Source organism: Chaetodon trifascialis, chromosome 16 (genome assembly GCF_039877785.1).
Source record: "Chaetodon trifascialis isolate fChaTrf1 chromosome 16, fChaTrf1.hap1, whole genome shotgun sequence".
Taxonomy (NCBI): domain Eukaryota; kingdom Metazoa; phylum Chordata; class Actinopteri; order Chaetodontiformes; family Chaetodontidae; genus Chaetodon; species Chaetodon trifascialis.
In genome coordinates this window covers 19,048,329-19,069,444 of record NC_092071.1, presented here as the reverse complement: position 1 = coordinate 19,069,444, position 21,116 = coordinate 19,048,329, and the positions used below count along the sequence as shown (strand labels likewise).

The following is a 21,116-nucleotide window of genomic DNA, read 5'->3' as shown; positions in this document are numbered from 1 at the left end:
AGTAGATGAAAATTCAGGGATCACTCAAATCATTAAGATTCACCCTCTGGGCACCATAGATACATGTTCCAAATCCATCCAACAGTTACTGAAATATTTTACTAAAACACAAAATGTCAACTTCATGGTGGTGAAAGTTCAAGTGGTCACCAAAGTCATCTGGGGACCATGAATGTCTGTACTTAAGTCCACAGTAATCCATGAAGTAGTTATTTCAATTTGGACCAAAGTGGTGATCCAACCCACAGATTAACATAGCTAGCCTCATCACTAGTGTGGATTAACATGCTTGTGATAACCAAAGCAAAAGTGCTTCGGTTTTCATAAGAAAATCTGCTGGAGGCAATCCTTTAAACACATTATATAAAGGTAAGACATCTATTTCAAGTAGGGTCCGTACCTCATGGTGCACATATGAGCTAAGATGCTTCCCTTTGGTCCATTCCCCAAAATAATCACTGGGTGGAAATACAGTAATTTGCATTTCCAAATCTCTTCTATTACCTGTGTCAGCTGAAGTATGTCATATCTCCACATTAGAGTCTGTAAATCCTTTCTTGCCCTCATTTACCAGCACAGGCTTCTCTGTCCGTGTGTGCCATACTAATACCTGCGGGTAAGAAGAAAGGGATGAGATGAGCAGAAATACAGTCAATGTGATGAAACACTAAAACAGACATTTTGGCTCGCCATGCTATGCATTAGCAATATACTACATCATACCTGCTACACAATGTCTAGAGGCAGAATGTGGCATAATTTAAATGAGCTGTAAGCATAAAGAATTTGCTGTAAGCTGACAGTTTACTGACTTTAAGAACAAATTATTATGACAGAAAAGGATCTCAACACACATCGTCTTCCACTAGCAGCATTTACAGAAGCAGCTTGTTTTATTGCCAAGTCACAGAGGTTGGCCAACATTTCAAACATGCAGACAGCCTCCTTTTCCTACCTTAGTGCAATTAGCAGCTTTAGGTTCCAAGTCGCTGAGAGTGACCAGCTCCTTTAATAAACTGCTCTCCTGATAACCTCCCTTCACCCCACGTAACTTGAAATAAGCCTGAGGTTTAGACAGAATGAGGCGCAGGTTCACTGCAAACCCAGCCATGTCGATGGCAAAGGGCCGGTGTGGGTCGAATACGGTCTTCCAGCCGTACACCTTCCCTAAGGTGTTTACTTTAGGGGACTCATACCGAAGGCCACCCACAAAGGCCACGGGCCACACTGACACCTTTTTGGTGGAACGCATCTGGTCATTGAAAACAGACAGAGACAGAAGTCACTATCATAAGTCATTCCATAAAAAATTATAGATCTAGCTAAAGACACATAACACAAGTAAGAAGTCTGTGATGAGGAGGAGGAGCAGAAGACACTGAACTCTTCAGCTCTATGTCATGTTTGATTTTGCTTTGCAATATATCTTACCTCCTCAAACAGCTCCAGACTGTATGTGTTGTCATCATCTGCAAAGTAGACTATCCCAGGCTGGCTGCTGTTAATGTGGAAGGTCTCCCGGAGCCACCGCAGGGCCAGGTTCCTCTGTATGGTACCCCGAGGTATCCTGGGGTCTCGTGTGTCCCCGCGTACTTTATAGTTCCTAGGCGTCTCCACATTGAGGTGGGTGTAGTTAAGACCCGTCTCCTGAAGGAGACGGCTGACCAGAGTTGTCCTCCTTGGGGAGTCCTCCACCAGGATCCAGTGCAGGTTGGGCACGTGCAGCAAGGTGTTAGCCAGACGTGTCAGCTCTGCCTTCTGCACCGGCCTGCTGTAGGTGGGAGTGATGACATGGATGGTGGGCAGGATGTCAGACCAGGGCGGAGGCCGGCTGTAGACATACTCAGTGCGCACCACCTCCACGATGTCCCGGTTCTGAATTGAACAGGACTCCTTGAAAGCAAAAGTATTCCTGGAGTTGGAGCGACCATCATGTCTGTCATCTAAGCCAGGACGGAACAAAAACACAATGAGCCTCTGTGTGCTATCACTACATGAGGCCTACATGATACATTGTGGACAACAAGCTGACACAGATGCAGGCTGTTAGTAACACAAACATCTCAGTTAAATACCGCAATGATGGAGATGAACAGAAAAAATATTCCCAATGTAAAGTGATCAGCGCCGGCTCCATGATTTTAACCCTCACCCTTTCGAGTAGCAAGCAGAGGAGTGATGGTGCTCTGGTGCCAAACAGTGATGAGCAGTGTCCAAGGCAAGACGATCAACACAATGGCGACAATGTCTCGTCTCTTCGGCATCTCCAGGGTCAGACCTGAGTCATGTCACTACCTGCACGGCATATAACACATGATATGATATGATGTGGTTCATAATCATAAGAAGCAGAGAGGTGTGAAAAGAGGTGTCACAGCTTCTCCGGTGACCATCTCTACATCTCACTGAAGAGAACAAGCTAACAAAACAGTGTTTTTTTGGAAATGCTGTTTTAAATGCTTTAAATCAAGTTACATCTCTGTAATTATTATAATACATAGTCTGTCATATCCAATTACAGGTTTTTTTAAATTGATTTTTTTTTTAACATTTTGGATTTTTCATAATTTATTAAATTACATAAGTCAAATCTTCAATCATTTCATTTATTATTTATATATTAAGGGAACTGACTCCAATTTTGTAATTCTTCTAGAGTGCTGTATAATTGCGTTAAAAATTATTTTTGCTGTCTTAGTGGTCAGGCAGACAGATATGATCAAAATGTCTTACACCAGACCATTTAGAGTTATCATTTCTAAAGGAAACATCCACTGCTTTTAGAGTTATATTTAGCATACTGTCTTTATTGTGAATGGATGAGCTGGTTGACTGAGTTTCCCAATCTGATGGCACATTACTACATTTGAATTGCATTTTTTAGTCCATAGAAGGTGGCTCTCTATTGAACAGCAACATACTGTAGCTGCAAGGCACAAACTACAAGGAAGGAGGCATTGTGTTAAGAAACAGTCTCAGCCTGCTGGAACTGCCGCACAACAGAAAATAGGTCAGAAAATGCTCCAAGCTTTCTTTTTGTCTCATTTGAAAGCATGCTGGTGTACTACAGAGAACATTTGAGCTAATGATTTGAGAAGGGATAGAGTGTAGCTGAAAGGGTCAAGCCCGTCCCTGCCTGTAAACAGTTGACACAGACAAAGACATTATGGATTTATTTTTTTGTAGGTTCAGTTTAACCTTAAAGTACCCTGATAAAGCTAAGTCAGTCTACGTGCTCTTTGTAGTTATATACCACACATTCTCAAAGGATGGAATTAGTGTTGTGCACATTATACTAATGGATATTAGTGCAATATAAAATATAAATGCAAAACCGTATTATCTCACCTATGTTTATAGCCAACACACATGACTGATGCTGTAGGCTCTGTATAAAGAGGCCTGGAGAAGAGGAGACTGTGTGTATCAGTGGTTAAGTCCAGTCAATTATCCCTGTAGAGAGAAAACATGTAGATGATTATTATGATCTGACAGCCTGTCATGCATCTCAGGATAGTAATGCAGATATGGAACAATATTTTCTGTTGTGAAATCTGTTGATTTGCTTAGTCATGCTTAGTCTTTGATTGGAATACTTATTGGAATAAGTAGGACACTAATAGTACAATTGGGTCTCTGTGGACATGCAGAACAAAGCAAATGTTTTATATGTACATAACGTGGAAGCATCTGCAGCACTGTCATTTGCATTATTTGTGTGCTTTTGGTATGACTCATTACCAAAGGCCATCCGTGTTTCAGGCAAATTAGAGCCAGGGGGTCTTTACCTGGTTCATCTGATATTTGCTCGAGCCATACAAGCTACTGTGCAGATGAAGCTTGGAAAAAGAATCGCAGAGAGTAGAGATATCACACAACATACATGTGTGTTTATGTTCATGCTTCACTCTCTGATTATCCATTTGGTTGTCTGTTTCCTGGAGTCCAGAGGACCTTCAACCACTCTGTGTGCTTTTGTTTCTTTTCTCGACAGGAGGCTGTTCATGAGACAAATCATCTGCTGGTTAATCACAAGTGTTTACACATAATTAATCCTTGATTAAAAAGGATCAACTCTAGTCTGAGATCAAAGGTTCTGCCAGCTAATTAACACATCAGCAAAGGTTTAATAGGGTTATGTTTGAACAGCATGTCATTGATATAGACAAGGTAATTATTTATGCACATCATGTTGAGAAGCAATGACTCGCTCTCCACCTCCTCAGCATTTTGCATCCTCATTTTAGGGTTAGTTGTGTCATGGCTGAAAAGAACCACAGCGGAATCGAATGTGAGGGGAAGAAAAAAACAGTGGCATGACGGACTTTCACCTACATATACACAGATTCTGATGAAACAATGGCAATATATGACAAATAAGAATTGGGCAACCAGTGAATGAAATAAATGATACTTCTTGTTGGGGCTCAGTCAAATCAGGCATATTTTGATAGATGTGTTGGACCAAGGAGTCCAGGCAAAACAAAGTGTGTCTACATCACACAGTTCAGGAGAAATGAGCAAAAGGTGGTTTCTTCTCATCAATTTCCAGCTGTTAAAAGTAACACCAATCTGCTAAGTAGTCTCTAAAATATCCTGCTAGTGAAGAGACACAAACTGACAAACAAACAAGAACAAAACTTTTTTGGTAGAGGTACTTTGTGAAACCACAAACTAGGCTGCCGAGATGTGCTGCAGTGAGACACAATTATCCCTGTCAATCAAATTCAGTGAGCTTTTTGTCCTGAAGGTACATGGTTTTAGTCAATGACCTGACTGGATTAGAGATTTTCAGTGTGGGTCCTACACTGAAAATCTGTAATTCACATCCTGCAGTGCAACCAGCAGCAGCTGTCTGGACATCTGGTGGAAAGCAATGACATGACTTCACGCAGTGACTAGTGTTGTTGCGTGAGACAACTTTGTGGAGTGGGCCAAAAGTCCCAAAATTAAGACTGAGATTGATGAAATTTTCTTTTGGTATCATGTCATAATCAGTTAGACGTACTAGTCGTCCTCAACAGCATGATACCAGTCAGTTTTGTTTTGTTTGTGAGACTACCAGTTGAAAACAGTGTTAACTTTTATAATTAAGAGGCCCACCCAAAGTAACTGTGGTCCACCCAAAATTGAAATCCTGATGCCGTGCCTGGGATCCGGGTTGGTTACCAGTAGATGATGAGGAGTGCTTCACTCCTGGATACAACGGATTGGTTAGTGGAGGGATTTGCTAGCAGGTTTATGGAAGCTGATGATGAAAATGAGAACGAAGGACAGCTTGCCAGATTAGGATGCACCAGGGAAGATGGAGACATCGAGTTTTCTAGAATTTAAAATTTATTCTTAAGCTTGAGAGCCTCCTGCAGGAGCGGTTGGAGGCAGTGGCCAACTGTTCGTAACCTGCACCCAAGGCTCTGGGATGGATGGAGCTGAACAAACGTGGGTCTTAGGCCTTGCTCTGAGGCTGAGCCACACGTCCTCCTCCAGGGAGGAGGGTGACAAGCCTGCGTCCACGCACATCACTGAACAAAAGAGGGCCTGCCCACTTGTTATTGACCTCTGCAGGGGGTAGATGAGTCAGCATACAAAAACTGGAACTCCAGCATACAAATGTAATGCTGAGATTGATTTTTATCTCAGAAAGTTAGAGGAATAACAATGACTGGATAATGAGTTGAATTATCTAGAGGATATAGCATTAAAATTAATAACAAGAATTTCACAATTGTATGTATGTCTTATATTTGATAGTGAATTAATTGGCTTTGATGGATCACATTGTAAAGCATTCTGCTGTGGTAACCCGGCCGTAAATAACAATTTCACTGCATGCAAGCACTGAACCGTGAAGCCAAAGCAAGTGTTGCCTGTCAAAACACCAATCAACAGCCTTCACACCCAGACGGAGGAATAATCCCCTTAAATGAACCTGACCTCCATACATTTACTTGACATTAAATATTTAACTGTGACAACACTGTCAACTTTTATCTGTTTGTGCACAACGCTGTGATTGTGGTCCCCAAAGCTGCTTTCTTCAAGACAAACAGTATTTTTAATGGCATGCTAAGAAATGACCAAACAGCCCGCAATCTGCACAGGTACGCTTATGGACCTGGCAGAAAAGCTGCAGTGCTGGAAACAGACTCATCTGTTTACATCACAAACCTAATGATTCCAATCCAATGCTCATTAAGGATAGACCTTGACTGGATCAAAGAGCCGGGAGTGGAAGGAGGACGAATGGAAGACGGTGCCAGCCTCACTCAGCACTTAAAAAGATCGAAAACTTTCTTACTGTGTTTAAAATGTATGGCACAGCCCATGAAATCTATAAATAGGTCTCTCTGGGTATCAAACATCTTGAGACGTGTCTTTTAAATCTTGTCACAGCTGGAAAATCCATACTAATGTTATCTGTGCTAATGACAGTGAAATGGCAGGGGCTGCTAAGGGCTATGAGACAGATACAAACTGAAGGCAGGCTGATGAGAGATGCTCTATTTCAAGAGTAACAAGCCTGGAGATCACTGTGCAGAACAAAAGACAGATAAGCCTTTAGTATAGGATCCAGATAGATAGCTTCAGTCATGATGACTCACAACACTAATGACCAAACCTTCGAATTTTTTTTACTGTGGGTGTTCAACCTCCAAAGTGTTAGCCCTGGCCTTAACACTGCAAACTGTATCCAGGGAAAACCCTCAATAAAGCAAAGCAGTTCCATGCACATCCTCCAGCCCTCCAGGCAGGTGGCGGACCGAGTCACAAGCAGCAATAAGAATTACATTCTTGTGCTCGTTTTGCAGCAAGTTTAAAAGCATCATTAGGGATAGAAATATAATTTTAGCTGCGAATAAATTCACCACAGAGGGAGATTATCAGGAACGTTAAATCCTCATTACTGCCATCTGAATCCAGCCAACTGTTATTAATCCCTTAAATCCTAATGATGACCTGTGCATGTGTCTGTAATATGACTGCAGCTGCAGGTAATCTGATGTCTTACCGTTCCTGGTGTTTGATGTTCTGATGTTTGCACTGTCCCTTTCAACTGGTTCGAAATGTAAAAGTCGAGCTTGGAGCCTTGGTGTGTGCCTGGTTTGGAATTCTAATATTCAGGTCCTGTGGGATTTTAGGAACGAGCCTCTGAACTATTTTTTCACTTTGGTACCCTTGGTCTCAGCTTCTTGCCTTCAGGTTCTGTTCAAGTTTTGTGTTCTGGTGTGCCACATATAGGGAATGTTGTTTCTTTCCCCATTGTTAACAATGATCTAATTCACCATTGACTGTCAATTGAATGAACTACAATACAATGCTATTTCAAAAATAAAATGAAAATAATAAAGTGTAAGAGATGTGTACTTACACAAATGAGTGATGATCCACTTTCGTCACAGAGACTAATCCTGTTGCGCTGTGTTAATGATGAAGGTGCTGATAATGTGGCTAGGCCTTGATGTGTCAGCTTTGATGAACAGAGGGATCCATCAGGTTCTCTTCCTGGAGCAGGAGAGCGTGTTTGGTGCACATATGAGCAGCAGAGTTGGGGTGACAACCAGTGGATTTCGTTCACAGCATCCAGCGGGTGCTATCCAATCCTCAGGCAGGGTCGCGTCCTCAGTGCCAGCCCCTGTAGAGACAGAGGAGGTCATCCCTCTGGAAGAATGCTGCTTCTCATTGCAAAAACAAAGGCTGGGATTGTCAAAGCTGATGGCAAGGGGACGGGGTGGAGGGGCAGCCATGGCCGGAGGACTCGGGACAATAGAATAAATCACATGAAAAATGTCACAGCCCCACAGATGGAATTCTTACTCAGGGATGATTCTGGACTTGAAAAACTGAGAGAACCATGCATAACATGGGGGTTGTTTATCTGAGGCATAAACCGCTCTCGTCACATGGTCCTCTAGCCAGACAGTAAGGGCATTTCTATTCATTTGCTTTCATTTCCTGACAGGCATATGAAAGGAGTACATTCTGAATGGACGCCTCTGCTTGAAAAGTCTAATAATGGGATAGGGTAAAAATATTCTGCTGGTATAAAGAACCCCACAGATGGAGAGGAGGCAGCAGTGTGAAATGCAGTACAGCTCATATCAGTAATTAAGGAAGATAGTTATATTTTGGCATGTGACAAAGTGCAGTGGCTGTAAATGATGTTGCTTATAGCAGGTGGTTTAGATGACTAACTATGACCCCTCAAGCCTGTGGAAGATGAGATTAGTTGAAATCAGAAGTACTGTATTACATTCACAGACATGTTTATTTGTTCACCAGTATCAAGGCATGCTCAGGGTAGCAAATAGATGTTTCCCATGTCAGACATGACTCATCACTGCAGGAAAATAATGTGTTATGCTGCATTCTCATCATATCTTCAGAGCGTCTGATTTTCCTAATTTCTGAATCACAGATATTGTGAATTTTTGACAGACGATCACATGGTGAAAAGACCTACAGATGTGTCAACACGCTACTGACAACAGCAGCAAAACCACCATTGTTAGCAATTCTATCTACATAAAGTCCAATATTAGCTAGAGGGATCTGTACACTGTGTTTGTATCTAGTTTGACTAGTTAAAGAACTGCAGTAATACTGTAGATACTAATTTATGTTTATATAGTGTGAGTACAAGACTAGCAAAGGGGCAATATTGGTATTCCTTGGCTTTTGTCTGACAAACAAAATTGGAAAACATGACTTTCAAACTGGACAACAACGCCACATTTCAGCTAATCTCTATAAATATACATCTCCATATGAATGCAGACAGTTTCTCCATGTGTGGTACTTGTTGTTCGCTAATTTTAACATGCTAATGCTTAATCTTTTGTTGTTTTTTTCAGGCCAGAAATACTGCAAATATATGATCAGCTTTTGATTTAGAACTCATCATTCACACCTCTATTTTTCCCAGTCTTGACTTCTGCAATGCCCTTTTCCTTTGCCTCAGTCAAACTGCCCAGACACGTCCTCAGCTTGAACAAAATGCAGCAGCTCGGCTCGACACGAGGTCTGGCTGTAGATCTCATATCACTCTTATATTATCCTGGCTGTCTGCCTCGCTGCAGTGGCTGCCAATGATGCTCAGCACTGATTTTAAGATTCTTTTAATCACTTATGAGGCACTATAAGGCTTAGCTCCTGCATACATTTCTGAGCTACTAAATCCTTACACCACTGAGAGGACACTATTATTATTATCATTCATTTATTTCTATAGGACCTTTCATACAAAAAATGCAGCTCAAAGTGCTTTACAACAAATAAATCACATGCAGCAAGTGCACATAAAAAGACAGCATGAATGTAAAAACAAGAATAGAAAATGAATCGAAAATAAGATGGAGGATAAAACCCACTCCATAACAACAGTAAATAAAAATCTGAGGTTCTAGCCCATCAAGGGCTTTGTTTATAAGGGGGAGGGCTTTAAAATTGGTTCTAAATGTTACAGGAAGTCAGTGCAGAGCAGTTAAAACTGGACAAATGTGCTCTCTCCTCTTTGGTTCTGGTTAACTGCCAAGCTGCAGAGCTTTGAAGTCTCTCAGTAGACTTTGGTCATCCAACCAAAACCTGTTGGCTATATTGTGAACAAACAAACAAACAAACAAACAAACAAACAAACAAACACACACACACACACACACACACACACACACACACACACACACACACACACACACACACACACACACACACACAAACAAAACAAAGACTGGTTTTTGAAGGATGTCCCCCTATTCAATCAGCTGAGTGCATTTCTTAAGTTGACTTTTTCCGTATTTTTCAAGGGCTGCTCTGCATGATGTTATATAAATGAAATTATGATTTACTTTCTTAATTAGTTTAAAGTGTGTCACTCAAAGGAGAAAGCAATTTTTTTTTTATCTTAGTAATGACAACGAATGGCTTTCTGATTGAGTATTGATACATCTTGTTGCTTTCTCTTTGTATCCACAAACATCTCTGACAGTTCAGTCCGCGGTGGAGCTGCAGCCTTCTACTAAACAGAATAATCAATATGCTGAATTATCACATGCATGTATTTAAAAAGTTATTTGGCTTGTAGCTGAAATGGGATAAAAATCAGCTTCTTCCTAAGGGGTCCCAGAGTACGGTATTGATCCTTTTACGTCAACATCTGCCTCCTCCCAGCCTCGATCTCTACTTTCTTCCTTTGAATGCAAACACTGTGATGTGCTATCATTATCCCAGAAACAAATCATTCAAATCAGTCATCTTTCAAGTCCAAGACTTTTTGAATATGTATGAACCTGATCACTTTGTTCAGGTTTTCACTGTATGAGTCAAACTTATTTTCCTCAAGAAATGTGCTGTTTATTCATGCATATGTTCTGAGGGAGCAGAATAAGATGGTGTATATAAACAGCCTTTTATGACCACGAGTATTAGAGGCATTATGATCTGCAGCGTTATTGAAATAATGTGTGCATGTAAACAGGTTCATTGTAATAGAATCACTGCTCTCAGCTCAACACCTCCTCTCCGACTGGTGTCTTTGTATCCACCAGAAACCCAACACCTGCAATAGACCTGACGGGAATCAGTTCTAATAGTCGTTATGCTGCCTTGTCCACGCACGACACTACAGAGGAAAAAATATAGCAATATATTTGTTGATAAGGACAAATTTTAAAAGAAAGAATCCAGATGTTTGGACTCAAAATGAAAAAAGTGGGATATCTATATTATCATTTTACCAATGAAAGAATTATCTCCTGATAGTTCTCTTCGTGCTTTTACTTTTCTGTTATTCAATCACTTCCATCAATATTCTGCCAGCATCGGTTTATGTGCTGAGGCTCAGAGAAATGCCATTTAGTGTTTGACAGATGGGTGATTAATGAGATGCTGATGCAGTTTCAAAGGTGTCACATTCAGAAAGAAGTGTAGGTGTGCTATTAAAATGCAAATCATTAAAATTCACATTAAATTAATAGCTTCCCAAGCTGGCAGTGGCAATATTGATGTATATAATGAAAACACTGTGAAGCATAACTCTTGTATTTTCCAGTGTGGTGGGCCCTTTGAAAATCATCTGGGTGATAATTAGTGCCTTTTCACTGCAACAGCTCTATCTCTGCAGTGTTATCTCTCACACTGGCATAGTATTGTATAGATACACATCTCGCTTGATACAACATGCTATAATAAGTGCTGCTTTTGGAACTTGTTATCAGTGTTATTTGGGAGGTTGGGTGGAGCAGGAATTTGATCAGAAATCAAAGATGATGGTACAATACCAAAAGTTAGAGAATCTTCAATCTGATGGTAAAGTAAGAGGATCACCAGAGTGAGTAGGCTTCATCCTCCGGGGACCATGAATGTTTGTATCAAATCCCATGGCAGTCCATCCAGTAGTTGCTGAGCAAGCCAAGCTGCTAAAATGGTTTTACATGGATATTTAGGACAGAAGCACAGTCCATGTCAATAGCTGCATATAAAGAGATAAAGATAACATGATCTCATCTCACATCTCGATCACCCCCTGGGGGCAGTATAGGTCATAAATCCCACCCCCTCCATGTTAGTGCATGAGCAAAACAAAAAAAAATCATTTGATGCTAATTGACAGCTAACCCAAACCCACAATCGAGCGGACCTTGGCGTTGTCATTAGATTTCCTGTACTTGCGTGGACCACGTTTCTGCTCTTAGTGTTGAGGGTAAGAACTGCATCCTGTGAGTACAGTAAGCGCTCTATATTGTTGTCTGGCTTCCAGCAGAACGCAATATTCCTCTCACATATCACTCAACAGTACAAATATGTTGGCCATTTTCTCATGTAATAATGAATAATAATAATTATTGAATTAACTTGTCGATTAAATGCTCACAGAGGGAGAGGGATCCATATTTGGAAGCCTTCCCTGTTCTGAGGCAGCTTTGTCAGACTGCACAGCATCCTCTCTTTCCCATAAGGAATAATGATGTTAAGGTAAAGGAACAACAAGGAAGCACAAGCACTGTGGAGTTAATGACCTATTGATGGCATCAAGGCAATCTGATGACTGACATTAACACCAAACATAAAGATACTTAGAAATCTTACACAATCCATCTTTAACTAATCTGGTGCAGCGACATCAAGCTGATTTCAGTTCGACTATGATGATGAATTCATTTTATAGACTTGTGCTACAGGCCCCTCCTCTCTGTACCCCCTGACACACACACACACACACACACACACACACACACACACACACACACACACACACACACACACACACACACACACACACACACACAAATAATAAGATAAGCTTGTATTCCCAGCATGTTCTCATTTGTCAAGAGTATACTCCAGTATGCATCTATTTTAATTCATTATCAGCTGTCATCATGCACTCAGCAGTGACATGTAAACATAAATTTACTAAATTTATTAAAAAAATTAAACTTAAAAATTAAGATGTCAGGAAATGGGATATTTGGTGTTAACACTATTGCTTATGTACAAAATATAGGTAAAGCACAGTCAAACTGCCATAATAAGTGAGAAATAGATTTAAAAGAATGTCTTTCATAGAAACTGAGTTATCAAGTAAAGTGAGGGAGAAACAGTTAAATCATTTGATACGTGGGTGTACGTAATTACAGCTTTCTACTGTGAAGATGTTTACAAGTACAGACGGTGTGAAGTCTAACGTTTCAGTCAAAGTGTAAATGAGCACCGGTTAGCACTGTGCCAACAATGCATTTCACAGCTCAGACAGGGAAAATGTTTCCACTTAGAGCACAGTTTGAATTTGCAATTAAGGTCTTCTTGTACTCTAACTGTAATTTTTTGTTCTCATGATCAAAGTGAGAAACATCAATTTTGTGCAAGTTGTCAGGGTTAAGGTTAAAAGTACTCTTGACCGTGAACAGCATGCATTGATACAGCCAGCCCGAGCTGAACAGCCTTGAAATATCTTCCACTGCATGTGTGATGATTCCAGCCTCTGGTGATACGGTGTCACAAGTGGTAACACTGTCGCCTCACAGCTAGAAGGTCCCGGTTTGAATCCCGCTGTGGGCGCTGGTGGCGTGTCCTCCACCATGCCTTCGGTGCATGCTGCTGGAGGAAAAAGGGCCTTTCTGTGTGGAGTTTGCATGTTCTCCCCGTGCTCACCTGGGGTATCCTCCATAAAAATACTCCCACTAAAAACATGCAAGAAGATCAGCACCTGACCAATGGTGATGAAAGAGAACTGGGTCCCCGGGTGCCCGTCGGATGGCAGCCCACCGCTCCTGGTCTCCCGCAGAGGAAGGACGACCAGGATGGGTTAAAGGCGGAGGAAAAATTTCACCAGTGCGTGTGTGTGCATGTAGATGTGTTGTGTGACCAATAAAGGGGCTTGTCCCTCCGATTCTTCTTCTTCTTCTTCTTCTTCTTCTTCTTCTTCTTCTTCTTCTTCTTCTTCTTCTTCTTCTTCTTCTCCAGATAGCCCATTAATTCAGTTAATGGGCACCTCATTGGGCATTATCCCTTACATCATCCTAAGGTACAGACAGAAATACAGACTTGAAAGCAATTGGAGAAGGGAAACTACAGGTAAAATGTATATATTCCTGTTTGCACCTGTTTTAAATTTGAATAAATGAGCTTTCAATCGCATTTCACTGATTGAAAATATTGTGCACCCTCACACAAGTAAGAAAACCTTCAAAGCAATCTCATATAGATCCAGCCACATATACAGTTGAAGTGAATGCGTGGCCTTGACTCAACTATAATGCGCACAGCGGAACAGCTTCCATTATACACAGCCCTATTCTATTGCACACCGCCAATCCTGATTACAAAAACACACACATTCAAAACACACACACACATTAACATGTTTACTCATTTTTCAGTTGTTGAGAATGTTTGTCCCAGAGGGGAGAAACTTTGAAAGTAGTGCAGTAAGTTTTAAGTAGTCTAGTCATCATCAGAATGGCTCATTTAGTTGAAGAAACACACACTGCTGCTCCTCCTCAATCCAAAGCTCCAGCCCACTGATACTGATGGAGAAAGTCTCATTTGAATAATATTCAAATGTGACTTGTGGGGACAGATTGGTGGTTGGTAATGGATTTACTTTGTGTCTTGGTTTTGCTTTCTGAACACAACCAGGACAGGTTTGCATGTTACACCTCAGAGTCGAAGAGAGAGAAAATGATGAAAGATGACAATGTAACACTTTCACTAATTATATTCTCACATCCTTGCATACTGTGGCAGCCTGGAAGTACAGTCTCGTCTCAATAAAACACGATATCTGACAGTGATTCATACAATGATTTGAGTGAAATGTTTGTTTAGATTGTGGTCTGGTTTTGAAACTTCCCCTTTGCTCAGAGAAAGAACCTGAACAGCCTCGTTACCCCGGCCAGTACAATCATGAGAACAAATCAAATTCAGCTCACTGACATTCATAATAAGCAGGTGAGGAATAAAAAGATGTGTCACAGCGAACTGCATGACTCTCTTCATGCATGAGGACTCCCATCTTACAATAATAAAATCCACTTTCCTTGCCAAAGCTATTTCATGGTAAAATTTGCACTTTGCAAGCTTTTCACATCATGCTCTCAGATGAGAATCGTGCTGTAATAGTGACGTCCATAAACATTTTCTAACACTGCTGCACTGGAGATTAGTTCAATAAATGTAAAAGTCTTTTTGTCAAACTCACATCTCTGATTTCAAATTTTAGTAACTGTTCAGAAACAAAAAGTGAGCCAATATACTCTCCAAAATCACCATGGATACTGTCTGCACCCATCATCATTATCTGGCTTTGGTTATGCGCACACTATAATCTAATTACTGCATGCACTAGGAGTTTGAGAATAATTTAATGAAACTGTTCCCTCAGTTAATATTCCCATTTTCTTGCTATTTTGCATACTACATTTGTTGATGGAGTAAATAATGATGTGTTTGTTTCCCTTGAGGCAATCAACATTCATCAAAATTCATATCAGTTCAATAAATATGACCATAATCAAACTAATAATTATGTGAAGACGCTTATATGACCATGTTGTGGTTGCAGTGTTCCTGTAATAGAATTCAAATCAGCAGCCAGAGGCAAATGACAATCAGCGCCATCAAAAATCACAGTGTTCACACTATTGCTGAGCACAGCAAGTGTAATATTCTGCTGGGCATGTAATTAGCTTAATCCAATTATTATCTTGAGCAAAGTGAGAAACAACAATTCTGTGTAAGTTGTCACAGTTAATCTTTTGCCTTGAAGTAACATCAGAATATTGTGTTTCTACATTTGAAAGAAATGTGGTCATAATCACGAGCAGGAGATCAATGCAGTGGTGGTATGAAAACTTATACTTAACTTATATAATTTTTTTTGTACAACCCCAATTAAAAAAAGTTTGGACACTGCAACATGAAATAAAAACAGAATCCAATTATTTGCCAATGAAGTGTATACTGACTGTAGTAAAATGTTCCCAAAACCATGTAGTAATATCCAATCATGCATTCACAACGTGGTGAACGTCTGAGCCTTTTCAGGATGCTCCTTTCATACCCAATCATCATGCTATCACCTGTTACCAACGAACCTGTTTACCTGTGGAATGTCCCAAACAGGTGTTTTTGGAGCATTCCACATCTTTCCCAGTCTTTAGTTGCTCCTGTCCCAATTTCTTTGAAATGTGTTGCTGCATCAAATACAGAATCAGCAGGTATTAACAAAAATCAATGAAGCTGATGAGGTCAAACATTAAATATATCGTCTCTGTGCTGTTTTCACAGCCTCCCAACTTTTTTTTTGAATCAGGATTGTAAGTTTTGTGTTTTGACTTTGCATTAACTTAGTTAAAGGACTAGTGTTATACATAGATTTGCAGGCTTTACAGTGATTGGAAAAGTGAAAAGAAATAGGTGAAATGCATACGTTCATCTGCACACAACCTCCTTGTTAAATGTGAATAAATTAGATTTCAATCACATTTCACTGATTGAAGGTTTTGTGCTGCCCCACACAAATAAAACTTCATTCAACACCATCCCATAAAGCAACATCATATGCAATCACAACCACAATCAAAAAGTGCATTCAATTCAATTATAATACAAGCGAGCAGAGCAGCTTCCATTATATACAACCTGCACCACCAATCCTGATTACATAAACACTCACATCGAAACCCACACACACACGACATGTTAAATAGTTTCCCAGTGGTTGAAAATGTTTGTCTCAGGGGGAGAAACTTTGAAAGTAGTGCAGTAAGTTTTAAATAGTCCAGCCATTAAGCCAAAGAAACACACACAGCTGCTCTTTCTCTTTCCGTCGTCCACAATACTGATGGAGGATGCTTTTTTGTTTTTGCTTGTTCATTCCTCTCAAACAGATTGACGTGGCAGATGTCCACAGCTGCTGGAGGCAGAATCCCACTCAATGTGGGTGCTGATGTGTGTCTAAAAATTATTTGAAACAAGACAAAAGACCTATTGACATTAATTCCATGTTCTGTGTTAATTTGTTGCAGCGGGAAATCTGGTATTCAGGTGTGTGTGTGTGTGTGTGTGTGTGTGTGTGTGTGTGTGTGTGTGTGTGTGTGTATATATATATGTAATTAATAAATTGGTTATAAATAAAAGGGAGTGTAGCTGAAAATAAGCCTGTATGGCTGAATTTGGCTCAAAAATGCTTCTATTGTTTCTGTTTGGTGAGGAGGTCGCTATTAAATCTGAAATCTTTCCTGCTCTTCGTTCCTTTGCTCTGTTTTGTGATGTTCCCACTGCTGTGGCTGTCATGTACAGTACAGACTGTCTCTGATGTAACTTTTGGTATTCATTTTTGTATGTATTTTTTGGTGCCTACACTGCAAATCACTTTCCCTTTGGACATGATGAAGTTAATCAAACAAGCACAGCAAAAGTTTTTTTGGAAGGTTGTGTGGGAGTCTGCAGAGTGAACGAGTAAACCGATGCAAAACACGAGAAAAGTGTGATGCCTCTGGACTTTATATGATCAGTTATCTGTATTAAACCTTATACCAAGACACCAACTTAGTCAACTGCCTGAACACGTCCTGTAGGCGATCAAGAGTGTAAGCTCACACTACAATGTCATTTCTGCCAATTAGACTAAAATTTTAATTTATTATTAAGCTGATTTTTTTTATTTATTTTTTTTTTTTTACATTAAGATCTCACAGCTTTAGTGCCTGGCTGCTGATTTTGCTTCTCTCAGGACTTTTGCTGGCGTCAATGAACGGTTGCTGTTCTATGACTGCACCTGCTGTGTGCTCTTGGGGCAATGAAGTAATAGTGCAAGCTCCTTCCTCAAATGCCAAAACGTAATCCTCACTCATGCTGTTTGCTGTAGACACAACATTCTCTCGCATTCAGCCAGAGGTCCAATGTCTGTCTCACTTTGAGAAGAGTGTGAACCTCATCAAGAATCTGCTGTGGGACATACTGTATCTTCATCTCCTCGGTATTTGGTGAGGCTGAGTCACAGCCAGGCAGGACATTTTTATTTCCCTTGCAGGTGGAAAATGCAGCACGAATTCTAGTGTACCATTAGAGTAACTGACAAGATAGGAGTCATATGATGAGAGCACAGAAGCTGCTAACATATAAAGTACCTTCATGCTCAGTGAATTATACCATCTTCTGGCTGCTTGTATAGATCTGACAGATTTAGCTAAACTTATACTTTCTGCTCTATGAGTGACATTCACTTTTAACAGGACATTATACAAGTAAGCTAAGAGCAACTAATATGGATGGATGAGCGTCTGATAATCATATGGTTCAAGCTGCACAGTAGACTGATTTTATGTTGCACATACCAGTTATGCTGGCAAACAGTTTCTGTGACTGACAGCAAGACACGTTACAAAGAAATGTTAAGAAAATTAGTTTAAGCCACTTCAGTGGCCTCGATTGGCTTCAATCTGCAAAATATTTTGTAAAATATGATGAGCCTTCAAACTTCTGGATCTGTTACACAAACCAGACTCACTGAATTGCACTGTTTTCAACTTGAACACCTGCTAACAGTGTAAATACTAGCATTTGTATGCTAACACTCTTAACAGGTACGTTCACCATCTTAGTTTAGCGTGTTAGTATGGCAACATTCACTAATTAGCACTAAACAGCATGAGAACGCCTTTAGTTTTGTGTGTATCTGGTCCTTAATCAAAATATTGTACAAATTGAATTTTGACTTGATGATGGCAGGAGGGACATATGAATGACATTCATGGCAATCCACCTCTAGTATAGCAATAGTTGTTGAGACTGTTAGCTTGCCATTAACAGGAATCAAACAGTTTGAGTACTTTGCCTGACAGCACAGCACAGCACATCATTGCAGTACATCCCCAACTACTTGATAGCCAAATCCTTGCTTCTCTGTCGACTGAATACTCAGTTACATAGAAAATCTATCTGTCTGTCAGTTATTACACAGAGAGTACTTCCACAGTTAGCACTGATGATACTGTTCCTGTTAGACTATAGTCTGCACATCCCTGATTGTAGCCTTCATCGAGCATGAAAGATTCCAGTTCAGTGGGAACTTAAGAGGAGTCTGCATCGTGCTTCGTAGGATGATAGTGCTGGTTTTGCAAGGACCTGTTCTGTGTATTGATCTGCTCATGCAGCATTCCCCCTGCTTGAAGTGAGAATTTGCCTCTGATCTGAACCAGCTTTCAAGTGGGCAAAAACAACCTCAAACAATCTGACTCAAAGGCACTTTTCTGTAATGTACATCAAGAGCACAGTGGAGTATGCAGATAAAAAAATGGCAAGCCTGCAGAGCTAGTTCAAAGCCAGTAATGATTTTCTCTTGAATAGCCTTCTAAGCTACTCTTAATTCTGCTGAGATGTGTTCGCTATAGCTTACACAGGAACTGATGCAGAATCAAAACTGTTGGGAAGGATATCAAATGCTCCCTGAAATAGCGCTCTGATGAGTTTCCAAACACATCTTAATGCTAGATCAAACTATTTCAATGAACCATTTATGAGCATTTTTTTTTAAATTGAACAGCAAGTGAAAAGCACATTTGAAAGTTAAATTATTAGACTTGCTGCTAATCCACTGATGAACACTGAGATGACTGCAGCACACGATCATATTTTATACAAGGAACAGACAGCAGTCTGTTTTCTCATTTATGTGTGCCACTCTGCACGAGAAAGATGCTCAGGATTTCTCCCTTTCTAAATTGCTTGTAGTTTCATAAAGTGTGAAAAGCATCTGCACAGTGTGTGTCACACTTGTAATTAAGACATTTTGAAGAGAAAAAAAAGCAACTTACAGGGACTCTGGTCCAGTCTGGGAGTAGTTTGGGTATGTTTGTTTTTTTGTTTTTTGTTTTTTGTTTTGGTCCACATTTCTAACTCATGTGTGACTGTGTAAGTGAACAGTGAGATTCAAGGAGTATTTAGATAGCAGTAAAGAGTTAAACATTAAACCACAGGATTTGGCTATGCTGATCATTCAGACCAACACAGCTTTACACTAAATTAAACTGCAAACCAGGGAAGCAGTTAAAGTAGCAATTCATACTGCTGTTTAGGTCTGAATAAACTTTGAGGATGTAAAACTCAATTTACAAAAGTGCAAAGTGAGTAATACATCACTCTGGCCACATTTTGTATAGCTTCTATTTCACTAGTATTCTTGATAAGAGTTGATTTGCAGTTCATTTGTAAGCAAAAATACTCTAATTTACATTTGTGCAGGGTTGAAGCAACATCACTAGAATAGCTAATCTTGGGAGATCTCATCTCATTTGCTTGTGTATAATTGGTTTACTGTTGACGGTCTGTGATCTGTAGTTTCTTTCTTTTTTAATGTTTATTGTTTTTAATGTGCAACTTGCTTTAATGCTGAGACAATAACATTCTATTCTATTCTGCTCTTTCTTAATCACTGCTTCTGTATAAAATCTAGACTTTTGTAGCAATAATTGATGCTAAGAAGTGAATATATATCATTCATAATTATAGAATTATATATATGTGTACTGATCTGTGTCTCCATAAGTGCCAGTGTTTTGAGAAAGACGTGTTAGATAATGTGCAGTTCACGCCAGACACTTTGGCAGCTTGCTGACCTCTTGAAGATCATCCAAAGTCTAATTAAAAGATTTACATTTTATTAGTGCTGAGCAGAGCCAATGATGACAAGTTTCCTCTCAGCAAACTAAAGTTTGACAGTGACTTCATAAAACACAGACCATATTAAGGTATCAGTCTTTACAGATGTTCGATGTTACTGTAATGACAGTATTACACCAATTAGATGAGATTTCATGCTGCGAGTAGATGTGAAACAGCAGAAGAACAAAGACATAAATAAAGATCCTGAGCAAAGCTGCACGCTAATCTGAAGCAACCATTATACTCAACAGTGTTGTGAAAATTTCTATCAACATGAAAGTTCTGTGTGATTCAGCCAGATGATGGCAGAGGGTTTGATAAACTCATCTCTATTGTTGCTTGTCTTATTCAACAACACTATGCTAGTAGACCCAGCAAAGCAGGAGAGAAAACATCCATAAACAGTCAGAAAGCATGTCCTGTCTGTCCACACTGCAAATTTTAAAAGGCTGACAGATCAAAGGAGGGAAAAGGTTCAGACCTTAACTGTAGACCGGAACCGCTCAGCATCCACTTCTCTGCATGTCGCCTTCTCCTCCGCTGCCTCTGCCTCCGAGCTCAAATGATCTCATCAAGACAGATTTAAAACACTCTTTGCTGCTGTTAACGTCTCAACGGTGTCGCTGTCATTCATAGATGAACGCTGCATTCGTGAATGAATGAATAGGGCTTACAGGTGTGCATGTTGAGAATGCACTCCAGAGCTCACGCTGTGCTCCAGTGCTCACAGACTGAGATGTGGGAGAAGAGAGGGCAGCTTATTTGGCACTTAAACCCTCCCTCCCTCTATTCTATCTCCTCCCGTCTCTCTCCTCTCCTTTCACTGTCACTCTGTCTCTCGTCTCATTCCACTTTACCTTGCTGCCTCTGTTTAGCTCCGACCCTTTCCCATTGCACCAAATGAATACCCTTGGCTTCCTCTTTCTTGCTGCTTGTATTAATGCCAATGATTGTCT

At 40.2% G+C, this 21,116-nt stretch overlaps 1 protein-coding gene across 1 annotated transcript in view; it reads right to left on the bottom strand.

The window, feature by feature from the left end:
* b3gat1b (beta-1,3-glucuronyltransferase 1 (glucuronosyltransferase P) b) overlaps positions 1-21,116 on the bottom strand; it is a 24,246-nt gene extending 3,130 nt beyond the window's left edge. The window contains exons 1-7 of the mRNA XM_070982848.1: positions 20,642-21,116; positions 7,370-7,633; positions 3,349-3,453; positions 2,153-2,295; positions 1,432-1,943; positions 956-1,252; positions 505-610 (exon numbers count right to left, since the gene is read on the bottom strand). Of these exons, the coding sequence (XP_070838949.1) occupies positions 524-610; positions 956-1,252; positions 1,432-1,943; positions 2,153-2,264 (1,008 nt within the window). The 5' untranslated portion in view covers positions 2,265-2,295; positions 3,349-3,453; positions 7,370-7,633; positions 20,642-21,116 and the 3' untranslated portion in view covers positions 505-523. The remainder of the gene's footprint in view (positions 1-504; positions 611-955; positions 1,253-1,431; positions 1,944-2,152; positions 2,296-3,348; positions 3,454-7,369; positions 7,634-20,641) is intronic.